This window comes from Indicator indicator, chromosome 9 (assembly GCF_027791375.1).
Source record: "Indicator indicator isolate 239-I01 chromosome 9, UM_Iind_1.1, whole genome shotgun sequence".
NCBI lineage: Eukaryota > Metazoa > Chordata > Aves > Piciformes > Indicatoridae > Indicator > Indicator indicator.
In genome coordinates, this window is record NC_072018.1 from 31,940,651 (window position 1) to 31,962,389 (window position 21,739).

General features: G+C 48.8%; 1 protein-coding gene across 1 annotated transcript; it reads right to left on the reverse strand.

The window, feature by feature from the left end:
* Positions 1–2,885: 2,885 nt before the first annotated feature.
* On the reverse strand, positions 2,886–14,040 carry FAM167A (family with sequence similarity 167 member A). Its single transcript, XM_054383792.1, has 2 exons — positions 13,669–14,040; positions 2,886–3,149 (listed from the first exon to the last, which is right to left on the reverse strand). The coding sequence occupies exons 1-2, from the start codon at positions 14,038–14,040 to the stop codon at positions 2,886–2,888; spliced, it is 636 nt and encodes a 211-aa protein (XP_054239767.1).
* Between the last annotated feature and the right edge of the window lie 7,699 nt (positions 14,041–21,739).

The window sequence follows — 21,739 nt, forward strand, 5'->3', positions numbered from 1 at the left end:
GACAAGAGCCAAAGGCAGGTCCACCCTGTAAGTCGATTCTAGCTGATCCTAGAAGGGAACCAGTCCCCCTCTTCCAAGGCATTATTTAATTGAAGAGTCATAAATGTCTCAAAATCAACATGTGGGACATGAATTTTATTTATTTTCTTTTTTTTAATTAAAAAAGTAGAAAATAATAATTTTAATGAGTTTTTTTCTTCTTTTTCTTTTTCTCTTTTTCTTTTTCTCTTTTTTCTCTTTTTCTCTTTTTCTTTTTCTTTTTCCTTTTTCTTTCTCTTTTTCTTTCTCTTTTTCTTTTTCTTTTTCTTTCTCTTTTTCTTTCTCTTTTTCTTTTTCTTTTTCTTTTTCTTTTTCTTTTTCTTTTTCTTTTTCTTTTTCTTTTTCTTTTTCTTTTTCTTTTTCTTTTTCTTTTTCTTTTTCTTTTTCTCTTTTTTCTCTTTTTCTTTTCTTTTTCTTTTTCTTTTTCCTTTTTCTTTTCTCTTTTTCTTTTTCTTTTTCTTTTTCTTTTTCTTTTTCTTTTTCTTTTTCTTTTTCTTTTTCTTTTTCTTTTTCTTTTTCTTTTTCTTTTTCTTTTTCTTTTCTTTTCTTTTCTTTTCTTTTTCTTTTTCTTTTTCTTTTTCTTTTCTTTTCTCTTTTTCTTTTTCTTTTCCTTTTTCTTTTCCTTTTTCTTTTTCTTTTCCTTTTTCTTTTCCTTTTTCTTTTCCTTTTCCTTTTCCTTTTCCTTTTCCTTTTCCTTTTCCTTTTCCTTTTCCTTTTCCTTTTCCTTTTCCTTTTCCTTTTTCTTTTTTTTTCTTCCCAAGAGGCCCATGGGGAAATAAGGCTATTCATCTACTACTAAATTAAACAGCATTGTGCCTGGTTGTCCTGTCCAAAAGTCACGACCCAAACCTTCATTGCATGGGCAGCACAAGATTGAACACCCAGGCATGGCACTCATGCCTGTTTCAGAGCTCCAGTGCTCCTTAGCAGAAAGAAATGACACTCAGTGAGCTTTGAAGTGGAGGGGAAGTCATCACCAAGGGGTTATGTACTATGGGAGCCAGAGGACTGAACTCAGCTCCAGAGTCCCCTGCCAGTCTCCAGCCTCATGTGGCTATGAAGTCCTTTGTGATGTTAATTTGTTCCTCCCATGGAGACCCGTGGAGGCAGATGGATTATTTGTCTTCTCTGCATTGACTTAAGCTCTCTATGGAAGCCCCAAGTCTGGAAGCCTCACTGCATCTCCTCAGGCATGGCAGAGTGCCATCAGCTTGTGGGCCATGTCACACTTGACAACACAGGCATGAGTCTAACACTCGACCTCCTGAGAGAGGTACCCTGCAGGTTCACATGCACACACACAACAGCTTAGGCACACACACACAGCTCACAGACACAGTCAGGCACAGGCACCTCCACAGAGCCATGCAGCTTCCAGCTCAGTGCTGCCTTGCATCTCCTGCTCACCCCCAGGGCTTGGGCTGGTGCTGCCTGGTCGAAGCCTTATTCGCTCAGCCACAGAGCTCTTTGCTCAGGCATGTGGCAGAGAGCAGAGCTGGGCTGGGGTGGTGGGTTGGGAGATTAGACCACTCTGACATAGTCAGGAGGGATGTTGGCACAGGAGAGAGAGTCTAGAGGCACACCACAGCCTTGGGTGCCAGGCGTCCCAGGATGGCTGTGGCTGGAACTCTTGAGTCCTTGCCCTTGCTGGGCTACACCACAGGTGCCCCTGCCCTCTGTGCCATGTACAGGCAGACGTGCAGCTGTGTGCACTGAAAGGCAAGAAAATACAGCATCCATCTTCCATACTGCCAAGCAGGGAGGGAATGCTGTGTGCTTGCTGCAGGTCCAAAGCTCATCACAGCAGTACTGCTCCCTTTTAGAGTCGCTCTTCATTACACAGAAGTTCCTCTTCTCCTCTTGAAATTCCTTTCTCTGGTGGATGTGTGGCTACAGAGGATCCAGGATTTGCTGGTGCTGCTGTTGGGGGAATATCAGCCTGGGGTGATTTTTCTGATAAGAGGTTTCATCTCCTTCCTTTGCCTTACTGCTTGTGGGGATAACCACATGGTGTCTTGTGGCCACTGCTGACACCAAGATCAGGAACATGTATTGCTCTGAGTAGGATTTCTGGGGCACAGAGAGGACTTTTGGGCAGCTGGAGTATCTCTATAAATGTCTGTCCCTAATCTATACCACAGGCAACATCAAGCTAGAATACACTAGACCCAACGAAACAAGTCAAGGAATGCATCTTCTCACCACTTCTTGGGGCTGCACACTGTTTTTAACCCACATCTCTCCTTCCAAACCCCCACCATTTCCCTGCTGGCAGGGCTCCTTTGCAATGGAAATCAGCTTCCCACTGAAACAGCCCCATGGCTGCTGTGCTTGGGCCAGCAGAGGCTGAGGGCTGATGTCTGAGGAGACACCCATGGAGAAGAGTGATTTGTTTTCTCAAGAGATGGCTCTAGCCTGGGCAGAGGTAAAGGGGAAGAGAAAGAGATTTTTTTTCTTTGACTTGCGGCTGATCTATGACCTCCTTTGATTTTTGAGTACAACCTACCACACTGGAGCTGTGTGCTCTCAGTTACTGTGGGAGGAGGAACTTTGCAAAGGAGCAGGTTGTGTGCACATGTTGGCTCCAGATGCCCTTCATGCTTCCTCCCTATCTTCTCAAAGAGCATTTCTGGCCCATCTCAGTGCCCAGCTCTGCTGTTCTACCCTGCCACCAAGACCACCTGTGGGCTCCCTGTTTGCTCCTGTTCCCTTTTGCTCCTCTTTGGCCTTTTTTTTTTTCTTTTTTTATTTTTTTCCCCCAGCCATCAGGCGGAGAGAGCCTTGGCACTGCCCAACCCTCTCTTTTTTTTTTTTTCCTCCCCCAGCTTCCCCTCTCCTCTCCCCCTTCAACACAGCGAGAACCGTCGGGAGTTGATGTTCATCTTGGTGACCCCGATGAGCTTGAGCGGCGTGGAGAGGCTGAAGGAGCTCAGGAGGGGGAAGTCACAGAAGAGGTCTGCGAGCTCGTCCCTCTCCTCCAGCTCATAGGTGGCGTCGTTGAGCATGCGCTGGTGCAGGTGGCAGGTCTGCTCGATCTTCAGCTTGTTGATGTCGCCGCGGAGCCGCATGAGCTGCCTCGCCAGCTGCTGGTCCTGCAGGCGCATTTCTGCCTGAAACACAAGGCGGAGGGTGGGGGCAGAGGAGGCTGTCAGCAAGGGCGCAGGCAGCTGCTCGCCATGCTGCGCCCTGCCCCTTGGGAACGCCGCGCGGAGAGGTTGCCCTACGGCAAAGGATTGTGGAGTCGCAGAAGGGTTTGAGTTGGAAGGGACGGTTGAAGGTCATCTAGTCCAAGCCCCCTGCACTGAGCAGGGATGTAGAATCATAGAACTGGTAGGGTTGGAAGGGACCTCAAGGATCACCTAGTTCCAACCCCCTTGCCACGGGCAGGGACACCTCACACTAGAGCAGGTTGCTCACAGCCACATCCAGCCTGGCTGCAAAACCCTCCAGGGATGAGGCTTCTATCACCTCCCTGGGCAACCTGTTCCAGTGTCTCACCAACCTCATGAGGAAGAATTTCTTCCTAACCTCTTCAACTAGAGCTGGTTACTCAGAGCCCCACCCAACCTGATCCCCAATGTTTCCAGGGCTGGGACTTCCACCACCTCTCTGGGCAACTTGGGCCAGGGTCTCACCACTCTCAGCATAAAAAAAATTCTTCCTTCTATCTAGTCTGCATCTCCCCTCTCTGAGTTTAAAACCATCACCCCTTGTCCTGTCAGAGCAGACCCTGTTAAAAGAATTGTCCCCATCTTTCTTATAAGCTTCTTTAAGTACCAAAAGGCCACAATAAGGTCTCCCAAGGGCCTTCTCTTCTCCAAGCTGAACAACCACAAGCTTCTCAGCCTGTCCTGACAGCAGATGTGTTGTGTATGGGACCACTCCAACAGGTCCATGTCTTTCCTGTGCCTGAGACTCCAGAGCTGGGCACAGCAGAGCAGCTGGGGTCTCACCACAGCAGAGCAGAACAAAGGGGCAGAATCCCCTCCCTTGACATAAGGAGAAACTCTTTCAATGGGAGGGTGACAGAGCACTGGAACAGGCTGCCCAGAGAGGTTGTGGAGTCTGCTCTGGAGACTTTCAAAACCCACCTGGATGCATTCCTGTGTGACCTGCTCTAGGTGATCCTGCCCTGGCAGAGGGAATTGGACTAGGATGGCCTTTTGAGGTCCCTTCCAACCCCTAACACTCTGTGATTCTGTGCTTCTGTGACCTGCTTGGTCACACTGCTTTGGATGCTGCCCAGGAGACAGTTGGCATTTTAGGCTGCAAGTGCACGTTGTCAGGTCCTGTCCAGCTTTTCATCCACCATTACCCCCAAGTCCTTCTCTGCAGGGCTGCTCTCAATAGAAACAGCAAAGGAGTCAGGGATCTTCCAAGCCAGCACTGCACCCCAGTCAAACACCAGGTCAGGATGGTGAATTTTGAAATGTTCAGGAAGTCTGTGCCTGCTCAGATTTTCAGGACCACCAGTAAAATGGAATGAATGCCAGTCATGCCAAGGCTGTTCACTTGGCTACCCATCAGTGCAGGCTTCAGAGCCTCCATCTCGACCTTTAGCAAAGACCAAATTAATTGTTCTCACAAGTGATCAGCCACAGTGAGAAGGAGCAATTAGAGGTGGAAAGGATCAATTAAAAAAACCCAAGAGAGCCAATCCCCAAATACTTGGCATGAGCTTTCAGTCTGCATGAACCAGAGCTGGTTCACAGCAGCCAGCAACAGCAGGCTCCACATCCCCCACAGCTGACCTCACTGATCTGAAGTGGCTCTTGGGATGGGACCTCCATGGTTTCCCACAGGAGAGAGAACAACTATCCTACAGCCTAATGAACTAAGTGTTTCAGAGGGTTTTTTTTGGTTGGTTTTTTTTTTTTTCTGCCCCTGGCACCTTACTTTGGAAAGTGGAAGATCCAGAACTGATGAAATAAAAAAAAGCTTTTATAGTTTTATGTATTTATTTTTAAATTCCAACTCATTATCAAGCAGAAAATTTATAGCCACAGGATACTGGGGGTGGTGAAGGAAGGAGGTGAACACTTGTTCCAAGAATCAGCTTTTGACTGGAGAAAAGAAGCAGGCAGAGGTAGAAGAGCAGCTGCTGACAAGACAATCCCCGCTTCTCACCCTGCTTCCCCCCTCACAGACAAGCAGCAAACCATAAAAGCTCCAAAGAAAAGAAGGTGATGGGGGGAAGCTGAACCTTGTGACTTAAATCTATCTCCAAGTGCTGGGTACAAGAAGGGAGCAAAACTGGAAAGTGGTCTGAGGGCAGTTAAATCTGAACCATGTTGGTTGGAAGAGACCTTTAAGATCGTCATCAAGTCCAGCCATTAACCTTTCCTTCTCCAGACAGTGCCTCCAAGGAGATTGGGATTGCTCCACTCCCACAGCAAGGTGAAGCAGCCACCTTAGGAGGCTGAAGGACTTTTGGAGAGAAGCCTGACCCTGCTCCAGCTGCTTTCTGCAGTTATCAGGAAGCCCTTTGCCATGCTGTGCTCAGGTGCTAAGCCAGGAGCTGACATGAGTAGAATGAAAGTTAACCCAAGCCAAGCAAGGCTTTTCTCACTCCTGCACCATGGAGGCACCCTGGAGGACCTTGCCTGGTGCTCCCAGCCAGCAGCTGGGCTCCAGCTTGGTTCCCTGGAGAGAATTAAGTCAGCTTTGTAGAAATCTCAGAGTGAATCTCAATCTCTCTCTCATGAAACCCCTCTTGATATGTTGGCAGGGTTGTTGTGGCCACTTCCATTCTTCAGCCCCCCCAGCCCTCCACTGTTTCCCTGCAGACCTTGTGGCCTGTGCCCTCAGCAGAGCAATGCCACTCAGCAGGTTTTGCTTGCCTCATGCAAGCTGCAGTGGGAGAAAGTTCATTTTGTTGCTATTTTTCCCTGTTCCACGATGAAGGCTGTGAGCTGATGTTTTATCAGGAAGGTGCTGGTGGGCATTACTGAACTGACCCTTGGACATTCTTTCCTCTCACTTTATCAAGCTGCATAAGCAATGCCAACAAATGCTTTCGTTAAATGCTTTGAGGAACCTGGGATAAAATCCCCAACACCAAAAGAGGCTTTAAAAATGAGTTATGAGAGGGATGTGAGCTGGAGATTGCTATTTTTCCTTGTGGGCCAGCTGTCCACTTTTGGGCTGATTTTTGCTAGAGCTGGGAATGCTGTACCTAGAAGAAAGCCCACAAAGCTTGGTAGCAGCTCAGAGGGCTTACACTTGGGCTTAGACAGGAGAAGAGCACATATTTTCTCAGAGCTGCAGTTAGGTCTCTGCTATGTGAGATCCACCCCATGAAACTCCTTCTTGCTCCCAAACAGGGTGGCTGCACCCAGACTGCCCCTTGGCTGTGACCCTGCTATGTGGTAACTCCTAAACTCTGCCCCAGTTCTAGCAATGCAGCAGCAGAGGTGATCCCATTCTGGTGCCTGTTTCCAGGTCCTTTCCCTGCTTTAAATACAAACACAGGCAAATCCTTCCTGGATCTGCTGCACAGGGGAGGACTCCCAAAGCAGGCAAGTCTCCATCACCATATCTGTGCTCAACTCTTATCTTCCTCTCCACCTCTCAACCACCACAGAGCAACCTGCAATGAGGCTCATGTCAACACTGTTTGGGTGCTGGATCATTGTGAGAATCTCACTTAAGGACTTCTTCAGCCATTATCTGCACCCCAGACAGAGATAATAGGACTTAATACCTAACAACAAATATCTGACCAACATGGTTCATGATTTCCTGGGAGAGAGCATCAGACTTTTGTGTCCCTGGTCAAGAGTCTTTCCTGTATTCTGGCTCTGACATCTCAGGTTTCATAAAACCATAGGTCCTTAGGTCCAACCATTAATTCAGCACTGCCAGGTCACCACTCAACCATGTCCCTCAACACAACATCTACACAGCTTTTAAATACCTCTAAGGATGGGGACTCCATCAGTGTTTCAGGGCTTGACAACCCTTCTGGGGCAGAATTTTTTCCTAATATTCAGCTTAAACTTCCCCTAGTGCAACTTGAAGCCATTTCCTCCTGTCTTATTGCTTGCTGCTTGGGACACCAGACTGAGCCCCACCTTGCTCCAACTTCCTTTCAGGTTGTTGTAGAGAATGAGGTGGTCTCCTCTGCCTTCTTTTCTCCAGGCTAAACAACCCCAGTTCCCTCAGCTGCTCCTCACAAGACTGATGCTGCAGACCCCTCAAGAGGTTCATTGCCCTTCTTTTGTGCCTTTCAACATGCCAAACATTGGTGAGTTTGAGATGGAAAGTGTTTTTTTCTACTGGAACAAAGTAAGAACTCTCCAAAGATGTCCCAGATCACAGCAGAGTTTTGTGCTTTAGCCACATTTAGGAGGAAGAGGACTTTGAAAGCTTGATTTTAGAACTTGTAAAATGTGAAAACTTTCAAAACTAAAGAGGAAAATAACAGTCTGACCACTTCAGTCCTTGGGTCTGTCACCATACCATGGGTGTTGGTGGCTTTACTTTCATCACTGATGAAGAACAGCCACACTTGACAGCCCAAAGGCAAACAGGAGGGCAAAGGAAAGGCAGGAGGAGCTGAGGAGGGAAGTGCTCCAGCCCTGGGGTGGTTCAGCACATGCTGAGTGCTGCAATTTGCTCCTACACCTACAGAGAGCCTCTCAGCACAAAAACAAGAGCAGGAGTTTGCCTGTCTAAATAAATCATCTTCTCGGGGCCAGGCTCTCAGCAGGTCCCAGCTGACACCACTGTGGGCATATGTCAGTCCTACAAACCATGGCCAGCACTTCATCTGCAGAATCAGGTCCTGGAGCAGGTCATGTGGGGTGAAAGACCATGAACAGCAGGTGCACAGCAAGACCTTGGGTTTGTCTTTTTACTGCACTCCTGATTGTGAGGAGCCTGAACCTGAGCAGACTCTGCAGGCACAGAGAGAAATTCCTTCCAGCGTTGCATTTGGTGTGGCCTAAGAGAAATGCTTCAGATTTAACAGGTGACTTTAGTTTGAAGTTGGACACTCCTGGACTAGCAATTCATCAGGCAACTAAGCCATGCCATGGCCTGTTATGTACCAGCACAGGATCACAGGATGCTTTGGGTTGGAAGGCACCTTTAAAGAGCATCTTGTCTGACCTCCCTGCTGTGATCAGGGACATCTTCAACTAGATCAGGTTGCTCAGAGCCTTGTCCAACCTGATCTGCAATGTTTTCATGGATGGGGCTTCCACCACCTCTCTGGAGCAACTTGTATTTCACCACCCTCCATTGTAAAGAATTTCTTCCTTCTATCTATCAAAATCTTTTAGTTTGAGGCCATCACCCCTAATCCTGTCATAACAGGCCCTGCTAAAAAATCATCCTCATCTCTTTTATAGGCCCCCTTTTAAGTACTGAAAAGCTGCAATGATGTCTCCCTGGAGCCTTCTCTTCTCCAGGCTGAACAACAGTCGTGGCCAAGGGGAAGTTTGTGCATATCACTTTCCTGCCTCCACTGGTTTTGGCTGGGATAGATTTAATTCCAGAATTGGGTGGTCCTGTACAAATTGCCTGTTGGGAAGAGTCCCCAGCATGTGCAAACTCCTGAAGCTCTGTTTGGCAGGGTGCTTGCTCTCTGCTACATGCCAAGACCATGTTGGGGCCACACTATTGAAATCACCCAGCCTAAACCTGCTGGTAGCTGGTTGCACAGTGTGGGTGATGGAGCTGCACACCCTGCATTGTTAAACACAGCCTGGTTTGCTTCTTTCCTGGATAAAAACCTCCACATGTACCAGCTTTGGCCCTTTTCTTGGAGATAGATGAATCCTACCCACCCTAAACTGTCTGATGAAGGACTGTGTAGAGTGGGGGTGAATTCACCCTGCAGCAGAGGACAGCGTGGCTGAGGCAGGTTTCAAGCCAGTTATGACAACTGGATTATTTTTGGCTGATCTTCAGAAAGCTGCCTGGGACACTCAGCACCTCCTCAGGGCACAGCTGGGTTGTGTGGCCCTCCCATGTCTGTGGCCTCTGACATTAAATCAGAGCAGAGAGGTTGACTGCTTGCTTAGAGTGACCTCATTTCAGGTGTGGGGTGCTGCTGTCCTGCCTGGCTACCCCGAGCAGGATGCTGCTGCCCCTTCTGGCCTTGGCTCCTGCCTTAAGTGAATATCACAGAGTCACAGAATGGTAGGGTTTGGAAGGGACCTCCTGAGATCCTCTAGTCTAATCCCCCTGCCAAAGAAGGTTCATCTATATCAGGTCACACAGCGTCCCAGGTGGGTTTCTAATCTCTCCAGAGGAGGAGACTCCACAACCTGTCTGAACAGCCAGGTCTAGGGCTCTGGCACCCTCAGAGGAAAGAGGTTTTTCTTTATGTTTAGATTGAACCTCCTGTGTTCCAGCTTCTGCCCATTGTCCCCTGTCCTGTCATTGGGTACCACTGAAATGAGTCTGGTTCCATCCTCTTGGCACCTGCCCTTTAGATATGGATCAGCACTGATAGGATTCTTTCTCATTCTTCTCTTCTTCAGGCTAAACAGATCCAGGTGTCTCTGCCTCTCCTTGTCAGAGAGATGTTCCAGACCCCTCATCATCTCTGTAGGTCTCCATTAGACTCTCCAGTTGTTCCCTGTCCCTCTTGAACTGTGGAGCCCAGAACTAGGCAAAATACTCCAGATGTGGCCTCACCAGATCAGAGGAGAGGCAGGGGGAGAACCTCCCTTTAACTGCTGGCCACCCTCTTCTTAATGCACCCCAGGAGACCATTGGCATTGCTGGCTGATGGTGAACTTCTCACCCACCAGAGCTCCAAGGTCTTTCTCCACAGAGCTGGAGACCTGCAAAAATGCACAATCTGAGACATAACTGCTGTGGAACCTTCCTGATTGCTTTACTCTCACAACAGGGGCATAAACAAGGGGAAAAAAAAAATCCTGGCTGTGTTGAGCTATGTGGAAGCTTGTTAATTTATTTGAAAAGGAACCTGAATTTCACTCTTGAAATGTAATGTGAAATGCAGCTTTTTGTTCCAGCATCCTGGGATGAGATGGCCTCACTGTGGTCTTGCTGTTTTCTGGCAGCTCTTACCCAACAACGGTGCTTCCAACGTAGCTGTTTGGCTGTGGTCAGTCAAATACATGCCCTCTCTTCTGGGGAAATGGTTCTAAATTACATGAGTCCTGTCCAGATCCAGCAGTATAATTAAGAGGCAGGAAAATGTAAAGTTGAGGAGCAATTATGGTTTGCTTTGTCCTTTTTTTCTTCTCTAATTTAAACTTCTAGTCTTCGTCAGAGGGTGGTTTATAAAACACACCCCTGTTGAAAGGGTAGAATTGGACTCTGAGACAGTTTAATCTTCCATCATGGGATGAAATTGAAAGATCAAACCAAATCTTTCCAAATCCAGGGCTTTGAGAAGGAGAATCTGCTGCTTTGGGCATCCGGAGCTTTGGGGTTTACGTCAAGGACACTGTGAATTTGAGACTGCATCACAGATTTAGATCTCAGATCTGGAGCTGAAATTCTCCAGAGTGCTGAGAGATTTTAGATCAGCTCACAACTCTTCCCAATAGTCCTGGATTCTTGAAGGCACTGCACCTACCTTCTGAAAGCCATAGTCTTGAGAAACAGCTCAACCACCACAGCTGTGACACCCAGAGTCACCTCCCTAAACAGCTTCTCTAGAGAGCAATTGAGCTGAGCTTGTACACCAAGAGCAGCCAAAAGCTGACAAATAAATATTGCCTGAGGTTGCAGAGAATGTTTTAAAACTATTGTTCACTGTTGTTCATGAGAAGTTTCCTCAAAGACTTCCTGAGTGCTTATCAAGGGCAAAGCATTTGCAAGAGGAATATTTTCTCAAGTGGGTCTGAGCCACCTGACCTGTCCCTGCTCATTGCAGAGGAGTTGGGCTAGATGACTTTTAAAGGCCCCTTCCAACCCAAACCACCCTGTGGTTGTATGATTCTATTATATGAACCACAAGTGATATCCCAGCCCCCTGGGACCCTGTTGCAAATATTGCTGCTACCAACAGAGTTGCAAATGCTGATGGGACTCACAGCCACAGGAAGCAAACCACCTGCCAGGAGTTGTTGCCAGTCATGTAGGTCAAATAACAAAGATTTTCCATTCCAGTTAGGAGAAAGGATCACTGGGAAACATGGTCATGGTGTCTACTTGCTACTACACTTATCACAGGTTCACAGGATGTTAGGGGTTGGAAGGGATCTCAGGAGACCATCAGGTCCAACCCCCCTGCCAGAGCAGGACCAGAGAATCCAGCACAGGTCTCACAGGAATGCATCCAATGGGTCTTGAAAGTCTCCAGAGAAGGAGACTCCACAACCTCTCTGGGCAGCCTGTTCCAGTGCTCTGTGACCCTCACACTGAAGAAGTTCCTCCTCATGTTGAGGTGGAATCTCCTGTGCTGGAGTTTATATCCATTGCCCCTTGTCCTATCACAGGGTGCAACAGAGCAGAGCCTGACCCCTGCCTCTTGACCCCCAGCCCTGAGATATTTATGAACATTTATTAAATCCCCTCTCAGTCTTTTCCAGACTAATCAGCCCCAGGTCTCTCAGCCTCTCCTCACAGCCCCTTCATCATCCTGGTAGCTCTCTGCTAGACTCTCTCCAGCAGATACCTGTCCCTCTTGAACTGGGGAGCCCAAAACTGGATTCAATATTCCAGGGGTGGCCTCACCAAGGCAGAGTAGTTATGAAGAACACTTGGAATCATCCTCCACTCCTGACAACAGCTGTCCTGATCAGTCATGCCCATCATGTTGACCTCATGTGAGCTACAAAAAGATGTGGTGTACCCACACTTCCTCAAGGGAATTATCCCCAGGATGTGCTGACTCCCGAGCTGGCTAAGAGCTCCTCGGGTCAGCTCAAGCTAGCCCAGGCCAAATTTATGCCAAAGCCCACAACAGCAAAACACCATCTGAAAGGTGAGTTTCCAACAACCCCTGCCCTGGCTCTGCACTTTTTCCTGGTATGGATGTAGCTTTTTATCATAGAATCAGAGAATGGGTTGGAAGGAACATTTAAAACTCCTCTGGTCCAACTCCATTGTGTTGAGCAGGGACATCTTCAACTAGATCAGGTTGCTCCTTCCAACCTAACCTGGAATGCTTCCAGCCATGGGCAGCTACCACCTCTCTGGGCAACCTGGGCCAGTGTCTCACCACTCTCATCATAAAAAAGTTCTTCCTTCTATCTATCACAGAGCCACAGAATGGCTTAGGTAGGAAGGCACCTCAGAGATGGTCTACTCCAACCCCCCTGCCATGGGCAGGGACACCTCTTAACAAGACTTGGTTGCCCACCAAGTCTCCTCCAGGGAGGAGGCATCCACAACCACTCTGGGCAACCTATTCCAGAATCTCACCACCCTTCTACTGAAGAATTTCTTCCTAAAATCCAGTTTAAACCTACTCTGAATCTCCCCTCTTTTAGCTCCAAACCATCACCCCTCGTCCTGTCACAACAGGGCCTGCTAAAAATGTCTGTCCCAGTCTGTCTTTTAAGAACTGGAAGGCTGCAGTAAGATCTCCCCAGAGACTTCTCTTCTCCAGGTTTCGTGTCTTGTCTTCCTCTCTGTCAAGCTACCACTTCAGAGCTACCAAAAATAAACACACCTGCAAGATAGGTGCCCAAGGCTGGGATAAGAGGATGACAGAAATGTGAGCTGGCTTCTACTGAAGCAGGAGCCAAGAGGTGATAAGCCAAGATGGATGAGGAGGGATCTGCATTGTGCACAGAGCAGAAAAAAAAAGGAATATTGCATGGTCAGAACAAGGGGTTTCCACAAGAGTTTGAAGTACTTGGTGTCACCATGGAGCAATGACTTGGGGGAGAGAGGTTACCACAAGAGCTCATAGAGAATTTTGAGTTAAAACCAACCAAACAAAAGAAGACCAAAGCAGAAGGGCAAATTAGGCAGAGACTTGGAGGTTAGATCCACTAGTCACTGTTAAACAAAGTGGGCAGCATTGAATCTCCCACTGAGGGAGTTCCTAAACCACCAACAACCACAAAGGCAGATTCAGGAGATGGATCTTCCTTCCTACAGCCCTGATGGAGCTCTGATCCCCATCAGACACGGGTTGTTGTGCCCATGCTGGATTCATACCTGCTCTATTCATCTGAGTGCCGAGATATAATTAAAGAAGGAGGGAAGAGGGACAAGTGGCTAAAAGATTCTAACCATTGCAGTGCCTTTAAGTAGCTGAGTGTGTCCAGAGAAGATCAACAGAGGTGGTGTAGGGTCTGCAGAACAGGTCTTAAGAGGAGCTGCTGAAACAACTGGGGTTATTTAGCCTGGAGAAAAGGAGGTTTAGGGGAGATCTTCTCACTCTCTACAACTACCTGGAAGGAGTTTGGAGCAAGGTGGAGGCTGGTCTCTTCTCCCAAGGAATAAGTGATAGGACAGGAGGAAATGACCTCAGGTTGTGCCAGAGGAGGTTTGGATTGAATATTAGGAAAAAATTCTTTCCAGACACTGAAAGCCACAGAAAAACACAATGACTGATTGTTGCCTTTTCACCTAGGGCTGAAGGCAGGTAGGAACAAGGAATTGCTTGTTTCCTCAGTTTTAATTTTCTTTGTTTTAATCCCCCCTGTTGCAGAAGTTTACTACTATCAGGGACAGGAAACCTCTTACCAGTTCCTTCCTGAGCCATGTCAAAGCTTCGTCGATGCTCTCAAAGCCACCTATTCTGCCTGAGGTAAGAGTTGTCTTGTCCTGGGTAGGACTCCCATTGAGATGCAGCTGGACCTTCCTCAAGGAGACAGTCTCCTCCATGGCCTTTTTGGCCTCAGTCACCTCCTCCTCTCCTGATGGCTGGGGGCTCTTCCATGCCTGCTCCTCCAGCTTTGCCTTCCACTCCAAGTAGGATGGGCGTCTGGTCTCCAGCCTCAGTTTCTCTGTCAATGCCTTGAGGCTCCTCAGGTGGTCATCAGGAGGAACAGCACCTCCAGAGCCAATATCTGCATTGTCTGGAACCTCTTCTATTTGGATTTTGGGTAGAGACATTCTCCCTGGGAGGTGACTAGCATAGGAGTGTGCTGCAAACTGCTAGCGATGGAGGTGGAAAACCCTCGAGGCTGGATCAGCTCTGGCAGCTTGGCAAAGGCAGCCCCTCAGAGAACAGCTGTGGTGATGGTGGTGGCTCCTGCTTAGACACTGCACCAGCCCTGGACAAACACCTAGGAGAAAAGCAGAAGGTTGGTTTCCAGTTTGAGAAGGAAAAGGGAGTGAGAAGGGGGAAACAGTGGAGGGATTGAGGGCTTTGGGAGAGGCAGAGTACAAGGTGCTCCTGGGGTGTGTTACTTAGCCTCAGCTATCTGTCTGCTTTTGGGACAGGAACAGACAGGTTCTGGCTTTTAAGGAAGCTCTGATTACCTGCATCTCCAGTTTTAACTCAAGGGGCCATGAAAGGGTTGCCAAGGATGCCAGGACTTGCTCACAGACCCCTCTGGGGCTGTATCACACAACCTGAGGTCCTCTGGAGACAGCAGTGGTTTCTGCTGGGGGTCAGGGTATCTTTCTATGCTTTTTTTTTTTTTTTTTTCCCTGATGTCCTGACAGCATCGTGGAATCATAGAATGTTTTGGGTTGGAAGGGACCTTTAAGGGCCACTGACTCCTATCCCTACGGGCCAGGCTTCCACTTGGGCAAAACAGGACTAGGTGAAGTAGGAGAGGCCAAATATCTCCAAGGAGTTTGAGCTGAGAAAAATGACTTCTTCATCACCATCCCCCACTCCCACCATCCCTCACCACCCTCCCAGTTTTACAGATTGATATTTGGGTCTAGGTTTGCTAAAGATGCCAATCTGCTGCTGAAAGATTCAGGTCTCTCCTGTCCAGCAGGCTCCCGGCAGGACCATGGTCCTCAATCAAGTGTGGAAGTTGCTGGGGTGCCAGCATGGTTTGGGTGCAGATGCCTGTGATGAGACATGGGAGATCTGGACTTGTGGTTTCCATCCCTGGCCATATCCACTTTTCCCACTGGGAATGGTCCCAATGATTCCTTTGAAAACGTGATGCTGGAGGACTAACAGAGAGAAGCCAGGAGCTTCCTCCCATCTTTTTCTTCTGCCACTGCATGTGTGCTCAGGGAAGCTGTGCCCCATCTGGTCTACTAAACCATGGGACCTCAGGGGACAGAGGATTCAAAGAACTCTGCAAGAGTTAAGCTCAGGCAGTTTTTGTCTTGGTTTGCCTGCAGGATCAGATAAGAGACTTTCTCAAGGTCGTATGCTCCTCTATGACTGAGCTAGGAATAGATCCAGAGCTCTCCTCTATACCTCCAACACAAAACACCTTTTTGCCTGCTTGGTAGCATGCCCAGCCAGGATGTAAGCAGCTTCCTAGCTGGATGCACTAAAGCAGAGCAATAGGAGTTACTCAGCCATTCTTTCCCCTGCTGTTTGTGCCCACAAAGACGTGTGTAACTCTGAAATCCAGACCATAATTATGCCTCTGAAACCTTTTCAGTAAAGAAGATTCAGTTCAAAATAAACACCAAGAGAGAGTCAGATTTATCCCCTAATTGTGTGCAGGCACATGAGCTGAACGAGGAGTTGATAACACAGAGGCAGACAGTCTGGGGGTGGAGAATTAGTCATGTTGTGGTCTTGTTCCTGCTCCTGTTTACCTTAATGAGAGTGTTACAGGGAGAGGGAGCAAACACAGACACTGGAGCAGGTTGAAAACCAACAGCTTTCATGTCTGGAGCAGCAGCAATTTTCCTTCTTCATCTGAGAAAAAGGTTGATGCAAGAGGACTGCCCTGTCACAGAGTCAGCTCCTGCACCACCTCTTGCACAGAGCTAAGGGCATGTTGATGAATTTCACTGGCCTCCAGCTCCAGCATGCCAAAATCAATAAAGGAAAACACTTAATGCCTTTAAGGACCTCACCTCTGAGTTTGTTTCTTTGCTGTTCATTGATGTGGTGATTGCCAAGAACAGCAGCCCAATAGAGCTTGCTGCAGCTCTGCACTGGGCTACTAGGTTTCATAGAATGTTTTAGGTTGGAAGGGACCTTTAAAGGGCATCTAGTCCAACCACCCTGCAGTCAGCAGGGTCACCTTCATCTAGACCAGCTTAGTAACCCCTAGCAAAGACAATGTCTTCTTGTAAGGCTGACTTCTGTGAAGGCCACATCTACAAAGCAGAGCTCCCCCTCAAACTCTCATGTCTTCAGCATCCTCAGGGTGGAAAAGGCCTTGGCTATCTGAGTCCTGGGTTAGCTTTTACAACATTGGACTCAAAGTTTGGAGCATCCCCTTTTTCACCACCCCACTGCCATCGCCCCCTCCCCATCACCACTGCCCAGCAGCAGTGGAGAGATTTGATTTTGCTGCCTGAAAACAGCAGGGATCCAACCCATCCTTCACCTCAACCCAGAGGAAACATGAAGCCTCTCATTAACTCTGTGGGGACACCTCCTAAATAGGCATGCCAGTTCCCCAGCCTGTTCCAATGGAAGAATGATAGAAAGGAGCCAGCTTTAATTTCCTATCAATATCTTGGACTTGGATCAAAGACCTGCTGCAGAGAAAAAGAGATCTGAAAATGGTAAGCGTGTGAAAATATTTGCTGCCTGAGAGCTACCCAATTCCCAGGAACAAACCTGGCCTCTGCCTCAAACCAACAGATGTTTCCCTGCCTCAGGCTCAATTTACCCCTAGGCTGGTCCTTCACAAGGGAGTTTAAGTGATTAACCCTTGATTTGTCTTCATTATCATCACACTTACCAGGCTCAGGGCGTTCATGTCTAATTAAGAGTAACAGGAGTTCACCCAAGAATGGGGTGAGGGTCTGCTCTCACCTCACCAAGACCTTTGTGCAGGGGTTTCCCCTTTCCCTTGTGGGAATCCTATCAATCCTGAAGGCACTGAGCACACATCAGGTCACTGAGAAAATGAAAAAGCCTTTAACTTCTTTCTTGGGTTAGGTTTCCATCAGGGGTCAGCTTCACTGACCTGCCCAGCAAGCTGTAATGCAAAGGGATTAAGGGAAGAAGCACACGACCAGCATGGGGAAATAACAGGACTGTCAGATGGATCCTATGGCATCCCAGCCTGTATCAGGAATAGTGTGGCCAGCAGGAGCAGGGAATTCATTCTGCCCCTGTACACAGCACTGGTTAGGTCATACCTTGAGTACTGTGTCCAGTTCTGGGCTCCTCAATTCAAGAAAGATGTTGAGTTGCTAGAAGGTGTCCAGAGAAGGGCAACAAAGCTGGGGAGGGGGCTGGAGCTCCTATGAGGAGAGGCTGAGGGAGCTGGGGGTGTTTAGCCTGGAGAAGAGGAGGCTCAGGGGAGACTTCATTGCTGTCTACAACTACCTGAAGGGAGGTTGTAGCCAGGTGGGGGTTGGGCTCTTCTCCCAGGCAACCAGCACCAGAACAAGAGGACACAGTCTCAAGCTGTGCCAGGCAGGTTTAGGCTGGATGTTAGGAAGAAATTCTTCACAGAAAGAGTGATTTGCCATTGGAATGGGCTGCCCAGGGAGGTGGTGGAGTCACTGTCCCTGGAAGTGTTTGAAATAAGAGGAGGAACTTAGTGTCATGGTTTAGTTGATTAGATGGTGTTGGGTGATAGATTGGACTTGATGATCTCAAAGATCTTTTCCAGCCTGGTTAATTCTGTGATTCTGTGATCCAGTGTGAAGTCCCTCAATGCCTGCATGCCCTGAAGCTTGGCTTTTGCACAGTTGCAGGTCAGCAGTGGATCATTTTTGTGGCCCTTGATTTTGTGGGACGTGGCTCCCTTGAGCGTTTGCTCCAAGGGCTTGCACAGGTGTCACTGTGTGGGTCAGACAAACACTCCTTGACCCACAAAAGGAAACCCTGGAGTAAACTGCACCTGCTAACATCAGCACCAAGCTCTGTAGGTCCAGGGGGTGAGGAGAGCCCTGAGCCTGAAAGGACAGGCTCAAGAATACTGAGGTGGGGTGAGAGGTAGGGGGATGGTGCCCAGTGTGCATTCCCTGTGCAAGGAGAGCTGTGCTTGCTTTGCTTCTCTTCTCAGCACAGGAAGGGATGAGGTGGGGATGGCAGAACTCCCTCGGAGGTCTGCAGCAGGTTGGCAGCAGGGCAGTGAGGAGGAGATGCCTGTGCAAAGGGGTTGCCATAGCAATGGAGTAAGAGAGGACTCTGGCTGCTTCATGGTGGTGGAGAGAGGCTCCTGAGCATCCTCTGGGCAGCACAGAGGCCTTGGGCAGTGGGTGAGGGAAGCAGAGGTCCATACAGGTCAGCACTGTAGCAACTTTGGAGCTGGTGGCCCCTTTTCAGAGTCTGTACATGAATCACTCCTTTCCCCCTGCTAAAATGTCCTCACTCAGGAGGGGAGATGTTGTGCTGTGTGGGCTTTGGTGAATCCAGGCTCTTCCTTACCATGGGGACCTCTGCCATGACCCTCCCCACCGTGCAGCATGGCTGCAGCATGCAGCTCTGCAGAAGGCTCCTGCAGAGAGGAGAGCAAATCATTCCCTCAGCTACCCCACCGACTCCCAATCAACCTCTCTCTGCAGCACCCAAAACCTGCCTCTCCAAAAAAATGACCTGATTTCCAAATACCTTTCTGGCCTGTCCCAAAGTGACCTTCAAGCTCCCTCCCCACAAAAGGAGAAGACATCAGAAGCCTGAAGATCTGTTCAACCCTGGAGCCAGGACTCCCTGCAGAACAGAACTCACAGAATCACAGAATGTTAGGGGCTGGAAGGGACCTCAAGAGATCATCCAGTCCAAACCCCCTGCCAGAGCAGGATCACCTATACCAGATCACTCAGAAACTCATCCAGGTCCCTGAGGAGGCTGGTGCTGTCATGGTCAGATACTTTCTGTCTGCTCAGAATGTTTGGGGCAGGATGGAAGGAGGTCTGCCCATGCAGGCTGGAGAGAGCTCATGGCAGAACCCTCAGTTAGTGCCTGCTGGATGTAGTGTCCATGGAGACACCCTGGTCACACTCATGTGGGCTGTGAGCTTGTCCCTTTTCCCAGAGGCAAGGTGATGACACTGAAGTGACCAAGCTGGCTGTGAGGAGCATGGTCACAAATCTACAGCACCTCACACTTTGGCTGTGCTGCATTCATGATTCAACAGTGTCCTGGCCTGTGTTAGAGACAGTGTGACCAGCCAGACCAAGGAAGTTATTGTCCCACTGTACTCAGCACTGGTGAGGCCACACGGATCAGTTTTGAGGCCCTCACTACAAGGAAGACATTGAGGTGCTGGAGCATGTCCAAAGAAGGCTAATAAAGATGGTGAAGGGTCTGGAGCACCAGTCCTATAGAAAGCAACTGGGGGAACTGGGCAGCTGGAGAAAAAGAGGCTCAGAGAAGACCTTATCACTCTTTACAATTGCCTGGAAAGAAGTTGCAGCTAGGTGAGGGTCAGTCTCTTCCCCCAGGTAACAAGCAATTGGACAAGAAGAAATGGCCTCAGGTTGCACCAGGGGAGGTTTAGGTTGGATATTAGAAGAAACTTCTCCACTGAAAGGGTTGCCAAACACTGGAAAAGGCTCCCCAGGGAGGGAGCCTGGTGGAATCACCATCCCTGAAGGTATTTAAAACATGCACAGATGTGGTGCTAAGGGACATGGTTTAGTACCAGACTTGGCAGAGTTGGATAATGATTGAACTTGAGGATCTTCAAGGCTTTTTTCCAACCAAAATGATTCTGATTCCACATCTGGTGACTCTACCTTCAAGTGTCCTTGCAGAGCTGCCCATGCTGGCTGTGTCCCTTTAGGCACACAGAGACCAGACTTCCAGCCTTATACATGACAAAAGCCCAGGGGGGAGACCACATTTCTGTCCCTGGGTTGATCCAGATTGCAGTGGGCTTGCAGGGGTTTGGTGGTCACAAAGCCACACCACACAGTGGGCTGAGATACGTGTGCAGCACTCATCTTAATGGATTCTGAGCTATTCCTCTCCTTTTACTGTCATGAAAAAAACAACCCACAAGACTTCCCAGACAAGCTGGAATGCTAAGGTCAGCAGTGGGGAAGCAGCCCCTCCTGCTGCTTTGGCCCTTCAGATGTGGACATGGCATTCATAGATACATGGGGGAAAGAGGGAAGAAGTGGAGCTTTCCACTCATGCGTGACCTGGAGCAGGGTGAGGGGTTGCCTTGGCACATCCTGCTGCCCAAATGACTTCCAGAAAGATCCTTAAACACTGCAATGAAGTGAGGAGAGGAGAGCAGCAGGGAGCTACAGAAAACCCATCAGCCTGACCAGAGGAGCAGAGCAAAGGGGAAGAAATAAGAGGGGCCCAGTTTGTACTCGTTGCCCTAAGGTACTTCTCCCTGGCTGGACTCCAGCATCACTGCTAGAGTCAGAACCCCTCTCAATGAATTAATCTGTACCTTCCTGTCTAGCTACATTTTATCCCTCCTGCATCCCCTGCACAAAGCCAAGCAGGCTCCTTGTGAAGAAGCAGGGCTAAGATTACTGCCTGCTTCAGATGGACCCTACCAGCTCCATTTTCAGCTCAGCTCAGCTCCCCTTGATCAGCAGATTTCCAGCTGTGTTTTGTGGAAATCCTGCAGGAAGATGGATATGGAGAGATATTTGGCATTCCTGCAAACCAGTCTTGCAGTAAGTGGGAAGCTGGACAGGGGTCAATGCTCTCAGCCCATCAGCCAAACCCAGGTATGATTATTTTTAGAGGGAAAGAGCTTAAGCATCAGCACAAAGGCAATGCTCTCTGATCACACTGCATCAACATAACATCATCACTCCATGGTGGTATTAGGTTCATGGTTGGACTCATGGTTGGACTCGTGGTTGGACCTTTTCCAGCCAAAACAATTCTATGATATGGTCCTGCTCTGGCAGCAGGGGTTGCACTCAAAGATCTCCAGAGGTCCCTTCCAACCCCTAACATTCTGTGATCCTGTGATGATTCTGTGATTTTATTCACCCTAGCCATCTTCTGGTAAGGATTGCTGAGGTGAAGGGAGCTATAAATTACAGGAAAGAATTGCTTCTCCATGCACTGCCCCAGGATCCTAATAGGTTTTGGGACCTAGTCTTAGAGGTGGCATGCCTAACCTGCCCCCAGAGATGCCTCCAAAGGACCTGTAGCTTGGCAGAGACAACTCCTTCCCTTATTTTCCCTGCTGGCAACCCACAGCTGCATTTCAGTGAGGAAAGAGCAGAGGAAGCAAACAGGGACCTCTGTGCCTGTGCAGCCAGGGTAATGTGAAGGGCTGGGACTCCCTGGGAATGAGCCAAGTCAGGCTGAGAAATGCTCCCTTCCCAGGAGACTAGCAGGGGGAGTTATTTTTCCCTAAACGCAGCATGGAAGACAGAAGGGTGTGTTTTCAGGGGGGAAAAAAAAAAATCCTCTTTCTGCTTTCCCGGGCTTCATTCTGCCCAGCACTGAGCTCACCTCCTGCAGAGACAAGCTTCAGGGCCAGCTCCTGTTCCAGACTCGAAGTTAAAGTGATCGGGGGAGCGAGGTCAGCCCCGCGGCGATCCCTTTAATCCCCTTTACACACTCCCTGTCCCATCCAATTAGCCACCGCGGCGGCTGCCCCGGCAATGATCACACAACCTCTGTCCTCAGACCTGCCTCCTCCCAGCCCTGAGCTGCACTCTGTTATTTAGTATTATTTACGGCGAGCTGCTTTAAAAAGCAGACCCTGACTCCCCTCCCCCGGAAAGGCTGATTATTAATTAATTTATTTTTTTTCTCTGCAGTGTTCTCCGC

Excerpts from the sequence above, each read along its gene's own strand:
- FAM167A (XM_054383792.1), bottom strand. The coding sequence starts at position 14,040 with ATGTCTCTACCCAAAATCCAAATAGAAGAGGTTCCAGACAATGCAGAT. Across the intron at positions 3,150-13,668 it reads CATGGCTCAGGAAGGAACTG|GCAGAAATGCGCCTGCAGGA; the intron begins GTAAGAGGTTTC and ends CTTGTGTTTCAG.